Below are 20,853 nucleotides of genomic sequence, written 5' to 3'. Positions count from 1 at the left end.
GAAGCCGGTTTGAATTTTGTGTGTGTGGATGTGTGATTAACTTCAATGGTTTGCAGTGCCAACAAAACTTCTTATAACAAAGCTTCTTATACCAGTAATTCACATTAATAACAGAAACATACAGTATTCCATGCCCGTGTTATACCCAGTCTAACCGTAACTAAAAGGAAAATTACCAAAGGTTTTTAAGCTAGGTCAGCATTAATTTATAACAAAATAGAAGCCAGTTCGGGATCTAATACCAGTGAATGGCCAATAACGATTGTAAATTCCTTAAGAAATTGTGCCCAGAAAGTGTGAGCAAACCCACCATGGGTGCCATTATGGAAGCAGATATAGACTGCAGATAATGTCATGTGTACTCAGCATCAAACACCTACAGCGGGACTGCACTGGAGCTGGAGTAAATACTGTAGCAATGTGTGCATAGGTTTGTACTTGATAAAACCAAACTGGTACATATGTGCAAAAAGCCTAACAGCAAAGTTTAATTTGCTTTTCATAGTTTCTGCTGCAATATTATGGGGAATTTTGACAAGATCTCACTTGCTGCTCTGGTGCTGGAACTGAAGAGACACATTTAATGGACCAGAAAAGGGAAGGTGTTGAAAATATCTATATTTATTTCAAAAACAAAAGCTAGATGTTAAAGCAATCTGTATGTGAAGCATTAAAGAGTCTATTCAGCCCCTCACAGTCCATTTCCACCACAGCTATAAACCCTTTGAAGTTAACAAACATAACTTCAATAGATCTACGGAGTAAAATTTGGTTGAGTTCCACCCATAATATTTTCCTGGTATGTGACAAACAATAAATGTTTTTGTGTGCTTAAGGATACATTGTTGATCGTATATTTCTTGTTAATTTACTAGGGGAGGGACGGACACAATCATTAACTGTCGACTAATCAATACGCAGCGGGCTATTTTTCTCACGACAAATAAGGTAGAAGGAAACCTTCAATTCTGGTAGAGGTTTTCTGCACAGCCTCCTTGCTTTTCCCAGGTCTGGTGTCTGTGCACCATGGGGCAGTAGAGAAAAAAGCTGCAACAGGCCCCTAGCAAGAAAGGTTTGGGTGAGGATGTCTCAAGTGGGTGGTGAATATTCGTAGCTATGGCCGTTCCCGCGGGTTTAACATTTAAAGGCAAAAAAAAATTATCAAATATGCTGTATGTTCCCTTGCCAGGTCACGCCGCTTACGGAGCTAAGCCATGGGAGCAGACATTTCGGCGCCAAGCTCGGAGTGAGCAAGCCGAAGTTAGCAGCATATGGAAGCCAGGCGTTTCTTCGGCATGCCCACTGCTTTCTCCACGGAAGGCCTGCCTCTCTTGGTTGAGACGGATTGCTCCGGCTAAGTAGCTGGGATGCACAGATCCAGCCTTTCGCCTCCAGCGAATTGGCTGTGACCCCACAAAGAAGCAACACCGGATTAGAGAGCCATTGTCGTAGGAGGGGCGAGGGTCTCCCCGCCCCCGCGCGCCGCTTTCCTTTTTTCCCAGCTTCCCTAACGTCGCGGGGGTGTTGTCAGGCGCGCGTTGCGCCTGCGCTGGATGCGCCTTTCTGAACTGGGAGCGCTGCAGCGCCGGGAAGTTCTCCGAGGCTGCCGGAGGGAAGGAGGTGCGGCGCGTCAAGGAGGGAGGCTGCGGCGCGCTCCTGCCGCGGAGAGGTTCGTGGCTTCTGGGCCGCTTCCCGGCGCCTGGCGGGGGGAGGAAGGGCGCTGGCGGGGGGGGGGGGGAGATGAGGGAGGAAGTGAGGGAGTTTTTTGGGTCTGGGAACGGCTTTGGGAAGGTGGCGGCGGGAGATGAGCTGGGCAGAGAAGTCCCGGAGCCTGGCTCTTCTTCCCTGGGTAGGGGCCGCGGGAGTGCTGCTGCTGCTGCTGCTGGCAATAACAAAGCGGGGTTTCCTTTGGGCAGCTCTCCGGGCGCCCCCTCTCCTGTATCCGGTGATCCTCGCTGTTGGGAAGGGGAGGTCTCCTTCCTGACTGCCGCAGGAGTTGCTTGGTAGGTGGCTGGCTGGGTGTCAGCCAGCCAGATGTTGATCTGGGCGCAGGGAGTTTGGTTTGTTGTGGGCTGATGTTTTGTGCCCGGCAGGACTTATTTCAGAGGGTCGCAGCCCAAGTTTTGGAGAGACGCTATTGTCGGATTCGGTTTTTTGTTTTCGGAAGCCGAGATGATGGGAAGTTTTAGGAGCAAGTGATCTAATTGCTTTAAGACAAAAGTAGTTCTGAGATTTGCGTCCCGAGGAGGGAGCTGGCTCCAAGTACTCCAAAAGGGCGTTTTAAATGAATCGGAAGGGGGAGAGAATGGCCTGTCCTCCTCGCTTTCCGATCACGGGCAGCTGCCTGCTTCCTCCCTGTGAAATGGCTTCTCTGCACGAAGTAACCTTATGTCCCCCACCACCTCCCTCCCTTTCGCAGCATCAAGCACTCGCTTTCCATTCTCACCCGTTTTTAATTTATCAGGAAATTGCTCTGCACTATCTTTGTTTTTCTGCAGTGAGATTTGACCTCCTACAGCCCTTTCTGTGTCATAGGCATCTTTGACCTGCCATGCGGTTTTTTACAAAAAGAAGGTATTGTACTTCAAAGTATGCTGCAGAAGGCGTGTGCGCTGCCAAGTGGCTGTGTTTGGTTACTTGGTGTCTAATATATCTCTGCTTGCGCTAGCAGTGCAGAACTAAATGTTCTTTTTAAAGTTTCTTGTCTGAGACTTCGAATTTTGCTGGCTGTGTTGGAAGTGTGTGTTTGGTGATGGCACAGATTTCACATGTTTTGATTTGGCTATGTGAAGGCCCAAGTACAGACCTGTGCATTAAATATGAAAGGTACATGCATGTATTTAGTCTCCTTCTGTTTTGAAGTACACATAAGTAGGCTGACCCTACTTATGCATATATTTTAGCATGAAATGAGGTTTAAAATGCATAGATAACACATGTTAATATCCTCAGCTGTTTAGATGCTAGCACACAAATATTTGAGAACCTGCATGGTGTAGTGGTTAGTGTGTTGGCCTAGGATCTGGGAGATCAGGGTTCAAATCCTCCATTGGCCTTGAAGTTCACTGGGTGACCTTGAGCTTGGCTTAACCTATCCCGCAGGGTTGCTGTGAAATACAGTTTGAAAGGGGGAGAACTCCTTGTGCAGGGTATTCTACCCTATGCACATGGAGGAGGGCCTCTGGTAAGACATAAAGGAAAGAATGCAATTGTGTTCAACAATTGCTATCTATCAAATGCATCAGCAATCAATATCCTGGGGTTGGCTTCGACAGACAGTAGTTGTTGAACACAAAGCCCAGTGGATGGCTTTTAAACAGGAAACTTCTGCTTCCTGACTATGGCTTTAACATTTTGCTTAGTAAGCTGTTTTTGCAGTTTACATTGTTGACCAGAATGACTTTTGTTGCCTGAGGGGTGTATTAGAATTTCGCAGGTTGTTTTTAAGTATTTCAGCAGCTTGATTTTTTACTGGAACGAGTTAAGAAAACATAGACACTTATGAAATAGCACACATATGTAAATTTGGGAAACAGTGAATGAAAGTTCTAAGGGTCATGACTAACTTTAAAATGACATAAAGAGTCATTAATAGAAACAGACCTGGAAAATCAATGGAATGCCAATACAGACTAAAAGAATAAGTCTCAAGGAAGTACTAGGTGCCTTCCTGTAATTCATGGATCTCAAGGTTCCAGTGGCACTAATGTGTAAAGTTTAAAAGGAACTGAATAATATAGAAAAACTGAAGACGGAAATTAAGTTATCTACAAAGTGGGTCAAATCAATGGACCATCTTGGCAAAGACCAGATAATATGCTTGGACCTAAGAGAAGTAAACATTTTCAAATTCCTGCCATAGAAGAAATCATTAGTAAATTAGCAAGAGCAGCAATATTTGTAGTCCTGTGAGCCCGTACTTGACAGTTTCAACAAAAGTTCAAAGCAATTTCTTCAGGTCCAGATGTAGCAAAGGATGATGTGAAGGTCTTGATAGTGTTGCATGTTGTATAGATGATAATGATGATTATGGTGTGGGGAAAGACACAGGAAGCAGGAAACGTGCCTTATAGGAGTCAGACATTGGTCCATCTAGCCCAGTATGAGCTACACCGACTGCCAGCAGCTTTCCAGGATTTCAGGCATTTCTCTCCCAGGAGACACCTGGAGACGCTGTGGAATGAACCTGAGACTTTTTGTATGAAAGACAGATGCTGTACCACCAGCCTTCCCAGACAAAACCTAAGAGTGACATGTCACAGAGCTGTGTGGGCAGAGTTGCAGCTCATCAGACATAATTACATCTCAATTGTGGCCACTGCACGCATTAGGAATTTCCCACAACAACAGAGTACAGATGATGCATGCACTTTCCTGCTTTGAAGCAATGCCGTTTTTCCATGATGTAAAGTGACCCTAGGCTTAGAAGCTTCCTAGCCCTGCACTGCTTGAAACTTTTTAGCTCCAGATTTCCAATGATAGTATAATAGCTGTGTATTTTCCAGTACAATCCTATACACATATACTCTAAAATAAGATCAGTTCAGTTCAACAGGGCTTACTCTCAGTAAGTAGGTAAAGGATTGCAACTTTTGTAGTCCAAGAGTTCTGGCCATTTTACCTGTCTGACTCAGTGTTCACACCCAGTCATATACAGGAGATGGGCTTGTATGTGTACATACTGCCTTATGAAGTAGCAACTTAATGGGGCATCTAGGCTACAGGACATCCCAAGAACCCCCGTGAATTAGGTTTACTTAGTAATGCATATGATTGTGTACAGATTTGTGTCGGGACACATGCAATATAAAATCTGTAACTTAGCAAAATCAGACACCCTCAAGCTCCACTTCCAAACGTTATGTTGTCATAAGGTACATTCTAAATAACAACATTTCCTAATATAAAATTCAATGCTGACATTGGGGAAAGCTCTACCCCCACATTCCAGCAGCCATTATCCATAAAAAGTTCCTTGTTTACCTCAGAAGGCACATTACTAAAATGTCATATTGTGCTGGAAGCGTTTTGCTAACCTCTTACTCTTTACGTATCTATTTAATAAGCGAGTAGCATACAGAATTCTATTATCTGACCCACAATCCAGCCCTATTGCTGAGGTCAAAAGAAGTTACTTATGACTATTTCCATCGGACAAATTATCAATGGGATTCAATAGTATGGCTAACTTTGGATTGGGGCCGTTGTACAATATGTTTTAAAATATCCTAGTGCCTTGGTTCAGATATGAGTGATATCATTTCTAGGACAGTTAGCTCAGACAGGGAAAAGTGAGTATGCAGCACGTAGTTAAATTATGGGATTCACTGTCACTGGATGGTCACCAACTTGGGTGGCTTTCAGTGAGGATTAGAAGTATTCATGGAGGATAAGGTTATCAATGGTTATTAGTCATGAATGATGGCTATGTTCTACCTCCACAGTCAGAGGCAGTATGCTTCCAAATACCAGTTGCTGGAAATCACAAGCGGCGAGAGTGTTGCTGTGTTCTGGACCTGCTTGCCAGTGTCCCATAAGCGTCTGGTTGGATGCTGGACTAGGTGGGTCTTTGACCTGGTCCTGCAGGGCTCTTAGGTTCTTCGACTTTCATCTGGCACCATAACCTTGTATGGCATGTAACATTGCTATATTGAATTCTATTTTTATTGTTGCTGCTGCTTGGTTATTTTTTATTCTGCTTTTTATTCAACACATATCTTTACCTTTGCATGAAGAGTAGACTAAAAATATGGCAAAAAAGAAGGAAGACTTGAACCATGTCATACGCACATTGCAGTCACTCCCAAGATTAGATTAGCCATATCTCTCCCTCCTCAGCAGCACTTGCAACACCTTTCAGTGTTGACTCCTAAGAGGAATGTCCGTGTGTGTTTGTGGGATTTGCTCTCCCTCAAACCAGCCGGGAGCAAGCTTTGCAGAATACTCTGCACCCCACAATAATTTCATGCAGTTCTCTAAACACCCACAAGGTGCTTCATAAAACTCACATGTCTTGTATACATACACAAAACCACTCTGTTGTATTGGTTTTTTAAAAAATAAACAAACATGTACCTTATCAGATAGGGAAACTTGTCATTGGCATTTGTTGTATAGTTTGGTGAAAAGGCTGGGTTTTGAATTCTAGCTCCCTTGGGGGGTGGGGAGATGCATTGTAAATACAATGCAATTAGACCTTGGGGGGGGGGGGGCTGGACTATATTTTTTTTGGGGGGGTGGTGAACGCATTCCTATGCCCCACAAATAACCCAGAGATGCATTTTAAATAAAAGGACACATTCTACTCATGTAAAAACACGCTGATTCCTGGACAGTCCACGGGCTGGATTGAGAAGGCGATTGGGCCGGATCCGGCCCCCGGGCCTTAGTTTGCCTACCCATGTTGTAGACACTTGATAGTAATGATTTACATAAAGAAGCTTATACACAATGTATGACAATAAATAATGCTCTTCTGCCAGTACCACCATTAACTAAAATTTGCTTAGTGTAGTGCAGGGCACTACCTTCTCAGCGGTGGGATCCCAGTTTTGGAATACTTTCCTCTCTGAGATACAGCTGGCACCAGTGCTGTTGAACTTCTTGTGCCAGTTAAAGATGTGCATTTTTGCTCATGATTTTGCTGGAGTTTAATGTCAGATTGATGGTTGTGATTTTTGTTTAATTGTGATTAATCTAGTTTTATTATGTTGGTGTGCAGTACTGAAATTCCTTGCAGTGAATTGTTGCTTCATTCTGTTGGGTGGCGTCCAGGTTTTAAAAAGAAGATAGAGGATTTTCATGTTCTAGATGTGCATTACTTAGGACGCTTGCTGCTTTTCAGGCCAAACTCTTAATACTCCTCCAAAAAGGGAGGTATAATAATAATAAAATAATAATAATAATAATAATAATAATAATAATAATAATAATAATAATAATTTATACCCCGCCCATCTGGGTGCGTTTCCCCGGCCACTCTGAGTGGCTTCCAACAAAATATTAAAATACAATAGTCCATCAAACATTAAAAGCTTCCCTAAACAGGGCTGCCTTCAGATGTCTTCTAAACGTCATATAGTTGTTTATTTGACATCTGATGGAAGGGTGTTCCACAGGGCAGGCGCCACTACCGAGAAGGCCCTCTGTCTGGTTTCCTGTAACCTCATCTCTGGCAGGGAGGGAACCGCCAGAAGGCCCTCGGCGCTGGGCCTCAGGCAGAACGATGGGGGTGGAGACCCTCCTTCAGGTATACTGGGCCAAGGCGATTTAGGGCTTTAAAGGTGAGCACCAACACTTTGAATTGTGCTCAGAAACGTACTGGGAGCAATGTAGGTCTTTCAAGGTATCCTTTTAAGGTATCCTTAAATTCTAATTAAAATGCATTGTTTCAGTAAAAAGGGCAGTCAGGGTCTTTTTGTTGTTGTCAAATAGTTTTCTAATGTAGATTTCTAAATGTAGCTTCATTTCAATCTAGCTTCAAACCTGGGTTTGTCATTAGAAATTGCTTTTATTGCTGTTTCAGAAGGCCTATGCCTCCTGATGCCGGAAAAAACAATACCAGGAGTACAACCCTGTTAATTCTCCTGGACCCTTCAGGGAGTGGCTTTTGATGTCATTGACTACAATATCCTTTTGGATAGACTCTTCACGTTTACCATATGATGTTCAGGTGGTTCTGCTCCTACCTGATTTCTAAAAGGGAGCACTGAGGGACAACTGTTTGGCCCTGAGGCATGTCTGCCACGAGATGCCACAGGCTCCGATTCTGTGTCCCATTCTTTTTAACTTCTGTGTGAAACTGCTGAGTGAGGTCATCTGAGGAGTTGGGTGTTGTCTGTATGCTTGATGACGCTGAACTTTTTAAAAGCTGGTTTAAGCAAGGCAGAGAGTTCTCTAGGATGAGTAATGAGAATAAGAGCCAGTAAACAAATGTAGTCCTGACAAAATGCGGGGTGGGGGGGTTTACTTCTGATGGGTGGTTTATTTGGATGGGCTTTAACAATTAATTAAAGTGGGGATTTGAACCCTGATCTCCCAGGTCCTAGTCTAAAACTCTAACCCAGCCTTTCTTAACCTTGGGGTCCCCAGATGTTGTTGGACTACAACTCCCATCATCCCTGACTACTGAGCCTGCTAGCTAGGGATGATGGGAGTTTTGGTCCAACAACATCTAGAGACCCAAGGTTGAGAGAGGCTGCTCTAACCACTAGACCACAGTATGCCATATGCACTCCAGATGCTGTCTAGCCTGTTTCATAACCCACAGATCCCCTAAATTTATGTATCGGCATTGCAATTCATTACCTTCAAGAACACTATTTATTTACTTCTGTTCAAGATATTTGTTTACACTATAGTGAAGGGCATGCTTAGATCTTCTCTGGAGAGCAACATGTGAAAGCGCAACCAGGAAAAACTGAGCTGCATTCCTCAGCTTCTCTCATGGGCTGCTCCCATATCCACAAATCGCATGTGGGAGAAAGGCATGTGTTTCGCGCAATGCTGAGCCATGTGCGTTCTTGCCTTCCTTTGAATGGGACCAGCGCTTTGTGAAGCAGGTTTTCATTTAAGCCCAAGTCTGCAGTATTTCCAGTGTACAAGCCAGATTACTGTCCTCCAAGCAGCCATGTGAGATGGAGAAGACTGGAAGATTGTATTGTCCAAGGCCATTAATTAGTTCAAGATTTATATCTTTAATGCTCCAGAAAGTAAGCGCCCACAGTTGCTAATAAGCAAAATTAAAACATTAAGAGAAGCACTCTTTAAAGCCTCTAAAAAGCTGATGAGCTCTATGGTTGAGCAGAAGTTTGAATTTGAATACCCCAACCCCCATCCAGACCCAGCACTCCTGTTGTCTGCATCCTGCCAATGTGGTTCATGTATTCAAAATCATGAAAACAAAAAGGCTTCCCATGTTTTGAAAGGAATGAACGGTCATTACCTAACCTTTGTGTAAAGTTCCTGTGCTTTATGCACCTAGTAGAACTTCTCTACCCGTTCCAGTCTTTGTTAATGATGATCACTATATTAATTATTCTAAATAAAAATATAGTTTTTGTGTTTAGTGCTACTAAATGAGATACTGGAGTTGAACAACAAAGCTGCTTCTCTTTTCAAACTTTGCTGGCCATCAACTTGACAACATTTAATCATTTTTATATATGTCTTCGAATAAGAGATGTTCCTCACATTTAACAATGGGTGCCTTCTTTTTTTATGTTACAGCTGACCTCTCCAGACAGCAATGCTAAACATGGATGGTGGTAAGTTTGTGTGCATGTTCTAGTAGTTTGTGTTTTCACTTGGAAGAGTGTGTAATGCCCTGCCAGGATCTTTGGTGTCAGAGTATGTGTGTTGGAGCAAGGGGCATTGTCTCCTTTCCATGCCTATATCTGCTGTTATGTCAGCTATTAGATCCTTCCTTTTCTCCACCCCAATAAAGAATCGTCACTGTCTGACAGGAGTCAAGTATTTACTCTAGCACAAAAGGGCTCATATGAAGTACCTGTAGTGGGGAAATCACAAGAATTCATCCCTGGATTAAACTGCATATCCATTATGGGCACTGATTAGGCTTCCACAAATCAGATCATACACAGTAGGTTTGGCCTAACCTTAAAAGCTCAGCAAGATACATGGTCATCTGGCTCATGCAGAGGACTTATGGCAGCTGAACGAACCTTGAATCTGGGCACTACAAGATGTGTATTTAAAAACTTGGGTTTTGGCTTGATCTGTAAAAGCCACGAATCATCTATCATCCCTTCTTCTGCTATTATATTCCAGCCTCGGAAGCTGGATTGTTTCTGTGCTGACAATTCAAACATGTTCAAATCTTACAGGGATGAGATGAGGTTGACACTTAAAATGCATTGAATGTCCTGTTCACCTGGCTTGGTACTGTTTGAAATGTTGTTAACTGCTCCAGGCCCTTGTGCTTGGGACAGTTAAAAATGATAACCATATATAATCACTAGACACACGTGCTTTATTTAGAAATAAGTTTACATATTCTTGGTTTAGAAAAAGAATTATCCTGAATAAAATAAAATAAATAAAACCTAATGTTTCTGTTTTAAATTGCTAGCTCTGGTTTTGTTTTTTTGCAGTGTTCATCTCAGAGACTAAAGCCAATTCTGTCCTGAAAAGATATCCGCGGGCTAATGGGTTTTTGGAGGAATTAAAGCAAGGAAACATTGAACGCGAATGCTTTGAAGAAATTTGTAACCGAGAAGAGGCAAGAGAAGCTTTTGAAAATGATGAGAAGACGGTAAGTTAGCTATGCAGTTGTAAAGGTATGCTTCCTGGGTTAACTTTCTTTTTAATGATACTGATTGGTTTATATTTCTTTTCGACATAATGAACACAAAACTTTCTTTAATCTCTGAACGAGAAGTTAGTTCAAAACTGCAGCAAATTGAAAGCAAGAAAAAAAGAGAACCTGGATTACTAGAAACTCTTGCCTCCATCTCTCTTATCTCAAGCACTTGGGTAATGGAATCATTGAGTGGTGTTCAGCTAAGTTTTACTTGGTTGGGCCCATTAAATTCAGTGAGTAAAAGTGAATCCCACTGAACTCAGGACTAACTTCTGAACAAGCTATAAATTTGTGACATCTCTGTACCCTAGTTTCTCAGGTAATTTCACTCACTGTTGGATTCATATTCTGGCAATAGAAAGTGGAGCCATTTGAGCCATAAATTGAAATTTGAATGTTACAAGTGGCTGTCCAAGATAAGAGGGGGAACTGCCATACTGTGCCAAACTGCCCAGTATTCACTAACATTTAGTGGTGGCTGGTGCTCATTGGGCCAGGTAGGGTAGAAACTCAAGAGGCCAACAGTAGGTAGAATCAGAGCCAGTGACAAATTGATTACGGTTTTGTCCCCATCCTCCCTGCTGAATCGTACCAGAGAAACAAACCAAGGAGGAGGAAACTGACAGCCAATGTCCCGCCTACCCACTGCACCCTGTCCCTTGTATTGGTTGTTAGTAAGAAGGCATGTAGGACAGGCAGTTTGAGGCAGACTGGGGCTGGTAGGGGAGTGCCCATTTGCTGACATGGACCAGCCTCCACAGAACATTTTGTGTCTGAAGGAGACAATGGCTACTCGTTACAATGTCTGTGCTCTATCTCCACAGTTGGAGGCAGCAGTGCTGGAAACCATGGGAGGAGATGGTGCTCTTGTGTTCATGTTCTGCTCCCTTATTTCCCACAGGCCTCTGGTTGGCCACTGGGAGAACAGGATGCTGGCCTCAATATTGTCCTTATGCTCTTATGAGCCGTGCTATGCCACAAAGTAATGTAATAATGCTGTATTGTTTTTAAGATTTGATTAGAAGCCGCCCAGAGTGGCTGGGGAAACTCAGCCAGATGGGCAGGGTATAAATAATAAATTATTATTATTATTATTATTATTATTATTATTATTATTATTATTAAGATATTTTGCTGTTTTATATCAATATGATAAACTGTCTTTTTTTCTACCTCTTCTCCCTGCAATTATGAGAAAGGAAAATAATTACTCTTAAATGTGTGCACAAGTGTTAAAAGAGCGTCTAATGGAACTGAAATGAAAATTGGTTGATAAGAGGTCATGTACTGGAAACCTGCCAGAATACTTGTTTGCTGACTCTTGAAGCAGTATTTTTGTGCAGCCATAAAACCTCTCATTTCTCCAATCAGAAATAGGGGAAAGACCTCTCAGAAAACCTATTTTCTTCTGTCATATTTTCAGATGGAGTTCTGGAAGGACTACACAAAGAGGCTCAATGGGGAAATCAATGGAGGACATAACTGGTATCCATTTTACCTTGTGATTCCATTAATCATTGGCTTTTTCGTTATTCTTATCATATTTATCACATGGAGGTGCCTGTTCAGAAAGAAAATGCATAGACGTTCCATGTATGCCCATAGCAGAACCAGAGAAGTCGCAGGTGACAGAACTGTTGCAGATGGAAGCAGTCCACTTCCTCAGCCACTCAGCATTCTTCATTCCCCCCAGGAAGAAATGTTTGAAGGCAATGGACACTCTCCAGGATATCTGAGCTACACAGACGGACGTTCAGACTCAATATCAATCAGGCTGTCAAATTACGACCCACCGCCATCGTATGAGGAAGTGGCTGGTGCAAATGGCCCAAGGAGAAAGGAGGCGGCAAATCACTCGGATCCACCACCTCAATATGAAGACATTGTGAATAGCATTTCAGTAACTCCTGTTACCACTAAATGAAGCAGCGAGAATTCTGGGCCCGTTCTTTTAAAGGGGATGAGGAGGGAAGCCTAATACTTTTTTAGCACTTTATTGCAGCTTAATTATACATTTTAAAGATTGGTAATGCTAACACCACTTCCTCTTCCCTGTCCCAGATTACTTTTGTTCCACATATTCCCCCAGCCCTGGAAACAATGCAGTCTTTGATACGGTTGTGCATACTTCCAGAGGTGCAATTTCTGTCTTTCTATATTGCTGGAAGTGATCTTGCAGCAGACCTAAAGGGCTCCCTAACCACAAAGGTACACACACACACACACACACACACACACGAATCTAAAACCAAAAAAGGCCAATAATTTTTGTCCTTTTGCTTGTTGTGCTTTATAAGCCACACCCAACAGAAACCAGTTAAGCCAGCTGGCATAAATGGTGATAGCTGCCTCTGCCAAAGAGAGCACATTGCCCTAAGTAAGGTTGAAACATTTTGACAAATAACACTTAGTACAGTTGTGAGAAATGTGGTAAACTACTGATTAATTGTAGGTTCCAGCAAAAAAAAAAAAAAAAAAAAAGAGGCCTCTGCTTCTGAGGTGGAGTATAGTACTACATATATTTTTCCGATAATGCAAACTAGAAACACATACTGATAGTAATTAATTTTGCTCCTGTCTTCAGTGCAGCTATAACAACCTATCTGCCAGAGTAAAGGTTAAGAGACGATAGATTACAGGGGAAGGGAGCTTTTCCTGTGATTGACATAAGATGTGATAAGCCCTGTACAGAAGCTCTCTCTTTCCTACTTTCTGTGGGAAGTGTGTTGACTTGAGAGCCCAGTGTACTAATTATCCCATGACCAGTGGGCGTATACCTTATCAGTATTTGGTTGCAGTTCAATGAATTGCTCCATGTTTGTATTCATTTCATATTTTACACACTATGAAATGGCCTATTGATTTTTTAGTTACAATACTCAATTCTGACCCGTCTGTGCTTTTTCACTTCAAAGAGATGCTGTTAAGATCTGACTGGTCTCTTGTTTATGCATGCTGGCTTTTAAAAGCAGATAAGAGGTGATGCTTAAATCACCAGAAATCTATCAACCAGAAACTTTATTCCAAAATCAGTGCTGAGAAAGTGCTGCTTCTCTTCGCCCGCCCCTTTACCAGGGTTTTTTTCCTTTTTAATAGCAGCTCTTATTTGTCATTTGGGGGGGGGGAGTAGGAAAATGAGTGAGAAATGTGAAGGTGGGGACCCTTGCCTGTACATATTTATCTCTTAAAACCAATTATTTTGAGCCATTCAGGGCGAACTACAACAGTGCATGAAGGTAAGAAGAGGGTAATTCCCCTCCCCCCCCCCCCGTAACCTGGTGTCCTCCAGGTGTTTCATATTACAAGTTCCATCGTCACTGACAATTGACCAGGCTGGCTGGGGTTGGTGGGAGTTGTGGTCGAAAACATCTGATGGGCAGAAGATTGTGCAGTGCTGCCCTAAAGCATTTCAGTCTGGCTAACCAGGCAAGAGTGACTCTGGCAACCTTTCTCATACCTGGCCCCCCGTTTTCCTAAGCTGAAATTGAAGGCATTCTATAGTGGTGATTCGCATAGATTTGCCCAGAAAGTAATCTCTTCTGAAGGCAGGTACCTCTACTGCATTTCTGCATTATAGGTGTTATTTGGATCATTCAGCCACTGTTATTAAATAAATATTACGCAGAGACCCAAGAGCAGTGTGTTTTACACAAGAGCAGCAGAGTGATCAAAACTACACCCCCAGCGCAGAACCGCGGGCAAATGACTTGCCTCTCACACAGGGTTGGTGGCAAGAAGACATGCCCACTGTCTCAAAGGAACACTTTTAACAACTTATTTCTCTCAGCACACTTGTGATTCTCTCACAGTCACAGTAGTTTGCTCTAACACATATTTTGGGAATGACTGGTTGATGTATTCTTCAAATTAAAACAGTATAGGCACACTTTCAGATTTGGATTTAGCATATCGTATGAATGGAAGAAAGCTTAAAATGTTGAACCTGTTAGAAAATAGAATTGTGGTTCCCCCCCCCCTCCCACACAACTCTCTTCAGCTTCCATGTTGGCGGGAGGTGTTCTATTGACAATGGGTTGGATCCAAGCATAGTTGTGCTTGAAGCAGAGCCAGTGGAATCAATGGGACTCAGCTGTGACTGAAGTTCCACTGACTTCAGTGGGTCTTAAGTCTAGATCCAACTCGCAAGGTGCATATGATCTTAAACTTGAGGACACCGATCATTGTGGTTACGCCAAGTGTACTAAGTAGAATAAAAGTGGGGTGATTAGCTGTAGGCCCATGTGCACATTCTCCTCCCCACACCCTATTTTCTTTCCTGGCTACTATATCTCCTTTATTGCTTCCCTGTGTGTTCCCATTTTGTGTTTACACCCATTTTCCCAATTTTTGGACTCTGGATTCTGAGCCACAGTGGTAATGTGAGTACAGAATCAAGAAGCAACCCTTTGTGTCTGTGTGTATTTTTCAGAAGCGTTGTTCCAGAGCAAAAAGGGGCCTGTGTCTATCCCTTTTTGGGTTCCAGCAAGGTGCATTGCTTTTTGGCAGCAGTAACTACCGTGGTGGGGGGGGGGTAATTTTACCTTCCTGCTTCAGGTATGAAAATACCTCCAGTCAGTCCTGCCTTTTTCTGCTGGAAAACCATCCCATATCTCTGTTAACAAGGCAATTATTAGTATAATCTTGGTCAGATGTCACTCACACACCCCGGTTACCCCAAAAAGCTTGTGAAATCATAGCAAGCAGTTAAACTTGTAGAGCAGCAAAGTCAGCTTTGTGAACTGGGTGGCAAATAGATTGTGCTTGTATTCTCCAGCAAGACATTCAGCTTTGCTTCCCTTGACTTTAAATTAGTACATTGTGATGGGAAAATCTCCAGTGTCTGCTGCTAAAGGGCTCGTTTTAATATCTGCTAAAGATAAATGCAACGAGACTGCACAGCCTTCAAGGCCAGACTGTTTCCTTCTGTGCACCTTTACAGGTGGAAGTTCCTAATAATATGCCTCTCTAGATGCTTCTGTTTTTACTTTACCTCAAAACACCTTGATGCACAGCCAGAGTGAATCATTCCTGTGATAAAGTGCCTCATATCTGACTTACAGAAATCACTTGGGATGGGGCAAATCTATTGTTAAGATTACTTCTATTGTTGGCCTTTCTGTTGCTGCTTATCAAGGAACGCATGCATGATACTAAGAGAAGCTCCCCAGTTTCTGCTGAATCTCAGATTTTCCTCATCTCATGTGTAAATTTAGTCCTGTGTTGCGGTGGTTCCAATTATATAACCTATAAAAGAGAGGCTTCCTATTAGCTTGATTTTTATGTGTTGCTGTTCCTGAATCGATCACGTATTAATCCAACTAACATGATGATTTATACAGAATGTTTATTTTTTCAAGATATGGTTAACTATTTTTAAACGGTTGTTGCCTCGCAGTAGATAATATAACACATAACCTTGCGTATAAAAGTTTCGGATGTGTCTATTTTGCGTTACTAATAGGCAATGTGATATATTTTGCACCTGGAGTATAACAATGCCATTATCTTGTGAAGTTCTTTTATAACATAGAAGTATTAAGAAGTAAGAATGCAGAAGCCATGTGTTGTCCATAACAGTTATCCTGACTCTGGTGACAACTTGTTCAGTGCATGTAAATAATCCCAATTTTATTGCAGTATTAAATATTTTTTTAATATGGTTTACATTTAAATTAATGCTATTTTAAAAACATTTGGGGGGTGGGATCCTGGTATGCAATAAAGCTATTTTTAAATTCTTGGTGCCTTGGTATTTTACTCAGAGCAGAATGGTTCTGTCACAGCCTAGCTTTTTTATTGTCTGGAACAAAAGGTTATGAACAAGTTTTGATATATTGGCACTGTAAGACTAATAAAAGTCCAAAAGATTATCAAAGCTTGCTGCAGTATGTAATGTTAAGTTACTTTGTTTTTAAGTGTTGTTCAAAATGAAATACCACTGCTGATTTTCCCCTGGAGTATACATTCATCTTTGCCTAACTTGAGAATTCCACAGGACCATCACTGAGTCATTGCCAAGACCAGAGTAATAGGATAACATTACTTGTTATCACCTTCCCGGAGGCCAAAGAGCTTATTTGAAGGAAATGGATGTACGTAGTGGAAAATAACCGTCAGTTAATTCCAAATTACTTCAGGACCTTGAGCCAGTAATAATAAGTCCATTTTCATTAAATTGGCTATCAGTTTCAGTTGTATACATCTTGTAAGGCCAGAATAAAATGTAAAACAAATTTGGAATATATTTCTTAGCATTGGGGGACAAGAAACATTTTGACGAAGCATAGGGCACGTTGACGTTACAATTATTCCTGCCCCTTCCTTTAGGGAGTTTGGAGTAGGTGGTTTTCTCATGCTCTCTCTTCAGCCCTGGCCTATCTAGCAGGGATTTCAGGTTTAACATCAGATGCAATACCACATTGTACTTCCCTAGCATCCTTATACACAATTATTTTAAATGAATGGGATCATCACACACTGCCCTGCACGTGGAAACTATCCTCCTGCCCCAAGTTGCTTCCATAAAGGTGAGTGTTGAATGTGTGTGCTAATATGCTTGACTGTGGAATGCTGTGGAAACAATTGCTTTCTGTGGGCTGTCTTGAACTCTTGTGTTTACAGTTTTCAAAACTCAGGAAGTGTAATCTGTAGGCAATGTAACTGGTCAACATTCGCACTAAAATCTCACTGGTGGTCTTTAGAGTTGTGGGTTGCATCTGTTCTCCAAGGAGATTTAAAACAACAAAATTCATGTTTGATATATTTGAGTTTAAAATACACCACCTCCTTTTAAGTATTTCATTGTTTCCCTCAAATAGGAAGGCTTAAGTTCACTTTACACTTGACCAACTTTTTAAATGTTCTGTTGCTATAAAAGCTCATACCACAATCAGCCTACTTGGTCTTGCCTTTAAAATAAGTGCCCTAAAACTGAAAAATACAATCTTGCAGGATATGCTTGAAGACTGTTAAGACTGTTGGTTCCAGATTGTTGTTGTTTAGTCGTTTAGTCGTGTCCGACTCTTCGTGACCCCATGGACCAGAGCACGCCAGGCACTCCTGTCTTCCACTGCCTCCCGCAGTTTGGTCAAACTCATGCTGGTAGCTTCAAGAACACTGTCCAACCATCTCGTCCTCTGTCATCTCCTTCTCCTTGTGCCCTCCATCTTTCCCAACATCAGGGACTTTTCCAGGGATTCTTCTCTTCTCATGAGGTGGCCAAAGTATTGGAGCCTCAGGTTCACAATCTGCCCTACCAGTGAGCACTCAGGGCTGATTTCCTTAAGAATGGATAGGTTTGTTCTTCTTGCAGTCCATGGGACTCTCAAGAGTCTCCTCTGGTTCCAGATTACACTAAAGCAAAGTATAGGGATCAGAAGGTCGGCGGTTCGAATCCCCATGAAGGGGCGAGCACCCATTGTTCAATCCCAGCTCCTGCCCACCTAGCAGTTCGAAAGCACATCAAAGTGCAAGTAGATAAATAGGTACCGCTCTGGTGGGAAGGTAAATGGCGTTTCTGTGCACTGCTCTGGTTCACCAGAAGTGGCTCAGTCATGCTGGCCACATGACCCGGAAGCTGTCTGCGGACAAACGCCGGCTCCCTCGGCCTATAGAGCGAGATGAGCGCCACAACCCCAGAGTTGTCCGTGACTGAACCTAACAGTCAGCGGTACCTTTACCTTTTTTACTAGGTACAAAATATATCTATCTAGCACAATCTCTGTTATATTTACAATGAATGCCCTATGTTTTCCTTAATCTAAAATCAATCTCTTGTTCTCTCTATGGATTGAACAGGAAAACAGCTAGTAGCTTGTTCTTCATTGAGGCCCCTCCCATGTCTGTTATTTTGAAAGAAAAATGCACACAGTGGCAAAATGCACCTTTTCATGTAGTGTGTAGTTTCACCCACCAATAATAAACTGGGCCAAGAGGATTTACAGTGATGAAGTTTCCTCATCTGGGGCAGCCAGCATCTGAGGGTTGGGCTATGGTGCATATGTACTTTTCCCGCCTCCAGTGCTTGTGGAGCTGCCTGTTTTGGGGCTGGGAGCTTCTAGAGAAAGTGTTCTCTCCTTGAGAATTCCTTTTCCTACTAGGAAAGCTGTAAGCAACCCTGTCTGACTTGGACCCAGCATAAGGCTCCTCGGTCCCAGGCAATGCAGAGGTAATCTGCTACAATACTTCTAGTGCTATTCATAAATACCCTGAAAAGGCACATGTGGTGCACAAGAAAGTATATTTTATAAGTGAGCTTGTTACTGATGGCAGTATAGACTTTCCATCCATTTCTGCTGAAACAGCATGTTTCATCTATTCGTAAACATTTAGCACTGACAGTGTGCAGAGGCTGAAATGAATATAAATGTATTGCAATTAGCATAGATTCACCCAACTAATGAGATCCTGGTTTAGAGAAATAATCTTGTTTACTTAAAAGTAACATGTTTGCTGCAGGACCCAATTATTCTCCACTCATTCAAATTACAAACTCGTTTGTGATTGGTGTGGAAGAGAGTAACTGGCCATTTGGAGAGTCACCAATATGTCCTTGTCTGAAATAACTATCGTTAGCCTGAATCTTTGAGCTACAGAAACCCAGTTCAAAGACTTGCGTTTCTGAAGAGTGCCTGTAAAACTAACGGTTGAGTTGCAGCTTCAGCTACAATCTCTTGAAATTACTGTCATTGCATGCCATACAGAGGGAGCTGATTTGCAAAAGGGAGAACTAGCTGCAGGCTGAAGATGGAAATGCTGTGAAAACAAGGTTGACTTTTAAAGCTTTTGTCATTGTTTGCATTAGCCTAATTCCTTAATGTTTTTCTTGTCAGTTTGTTTCTTTTTCTGCTAAACACAGAGAGAACATTTAGAAATTTAGAGAACTGTTAGAAAATGCTTGGGAAGAAGTATTGGTTGTTAAATTAGTCTGGGAATTATAGCTCTGTGAGAGGAATAGAGACCTCCTAACAACACTCAGTCCCTTTACAGTTCCCAGGATTCTTTGGGAGAAGCTGTGATTCCTTAAATAGGTATGGTACTGCTTTAAATGTCACCCTATTAAGTGTCACAGTTGTCATCCTATTCATTCTTGGAAAGGAACATCGATTCAATCAAGACATCTTACCACAGAAAATTATACAGTGGTACCTCGGTTTAAGAACAGTCCTGTTTAAGAACGATTCGGTTTACGAACTCCGCAAAACCAGAAATAGTGTCCCGGTTTGTGAACTTTACCTCGGTCAAAGAATGGAAGCCGAACAGTGGAAGGGCACCAGCGGTGGGAGGCCTCGTTAGGGAAAGTGCGCCTCGGTTTAAGAACAGTTACAGTTTAAGAACAGACTTTAGGAACGGATTAAGGTTGTAAACTGAGGTGCCACTGTACTTTATAGCAAAATGCATAGGTAGGGTCTTGTTGCCTCCAATTCAGTGATTTGGAATTTTATTTATTTTAATACATAAATTACCTCCTCAGCTAAGATACAGAGGGGAAATGCTTTTCCATGAATAGCTGGCCAATGCAGCATAATTTGAATGTTCGGGTGGGTGTCTATAGTGAAAACAAATAACCAGGGTCTTAATTTTAAAAATAATAATAATGGCATGTCACAATTCTCACACAGGAATCATAGCACTTAGTTTTAGATAGAGAGCTGTTTATGAAACGGGCATGCCAGGAAAACAAGAGCTCACTGTGTCAGAGAGAACTTTTCAGAACTAGCTTTTGTCTACTGTAGTAGGTTTTTTAATTTATTTATTTTTATGTGCTAGCTGTTTGTTTCCAACAGCTGCTGCATCAGCATAATGCCACAATACAAGGCATTGTAGGGGTGCCATGCTGGACATTATCCTGGCACAGAAATGATGTTCCAACTTAGCTGACCAACATCAAGGTAGCAAAGCCATGTGATTCCTGAGTGAAATGACCAAATAGTATGGAGCTTTTACTAGAACATCTAGGTTTGAAAGTAAAGAGTTGTGAGCTGGATTCCACTTGTGAGCAGATACAGTATGGGCCACTACTAAAAATAGTATCTTTTTGAATGAGACAAGCGCATGGGAGATGAGTCATGGCTTTTAATTCATCAGGACTATTGAATCCGTACACGCAGAGTTGTGTCTTCAATTATTATTATTGCAGCCCATTGTTTTTTCACATAAAGAATCCCATGGAACAATTCCCACATTGCAGTTCTATTTGCAGATTTATTACACAGCAGCAATGATGTATATGATGCACAGACAATGTGGACTTTCTAGGGGAGGAGTCGTCCAGCTGTTGTTGGTCTCAAAGTCCCATCAGCAAGGGCCAGCATAGTAAATGATCAGTGATGATAGAATTGAGTCCAGTAACATCTGGAAGGCCATAGCTTATTCCAGTTCGGGATGGGGGGGAGCATAAGTTAGTAAAAATTTGGGAAGAGCTTGAAACAGTTTGCCTCCCAAGTGTTGGCAGCTGGAAACTCACCCTTTTCTATGAGTCTGTTATTCTATTTTGCAGCACGTAAGTTATTTTGATATCACTGAATTATTCA

At 42.1% G+C, this 20,853-nt stretch overlaps 1 protein-coding gene across 4 annotated transcripts; it reads left to right on the top strand.

Moving 5' to 3' along the window:
- Positions 1–1,506: 1,506 nt before the first annotated feature.
- Positions 1,507–14,078, top strand: PRRG1 (proline rich and Gla domain 1). Of its 4 annotated transcripts, XM_028727413.2 has the most exons (5): positions 1,507–1,669; positions 2,499–2,574; positions 9,229–9,266; positions 10,113–10,273; positions 11,745–14,078. In XM_028727413.2, exons 3-5 carry the CDS (start codon positions 9,248–9,250, stop codon positions 12,243–12,245), a joined length of 681 nt encoding a protein of 226 aa, XP_028583246.1. In that variant the 5' UTR covers positions 1,507–1,669; positions 2,499–2,574; positions 9,229–9,247; the 3' UTR covers positions 12,246–14,078. The 4 variants fall into 4 exon arrangements, with proteins under 4 accessions (XP_028583246.1, XP_028583245.1, XP_028583248.1 ...); XM_028727412.2 differs by lacking the exon at positions 2,499–2,574 and having other exon boundaries at positions 1,509–1,669; XM_028727415.2 differs by lacking the exons at positions 1,507–1,669; positions 2,499–2,574 and adding an exon at positions 1,806–1,849.
- The last annotated feature ends 6,775 nt before the right edge of the window (positions 14,079–20,853 follow it).

Source organism: Podarcis muralis, chromosome 4, assembly GCF_964188315.1.
Source record: "Podarcis muralis chromosome 4, rPodMur119.hap1.1, whole genome shotgun sequence".
NCBI lineage: Eukaryota > Metazoa > Chordata > Lepidosauria > Squamata > Lacertidae > Podarcis > Podarcis muralis.
Note: the sequence above shows the minus strand (reverse complement) of the source record. Positions and strands in the feature narration are given on the sequence as shown.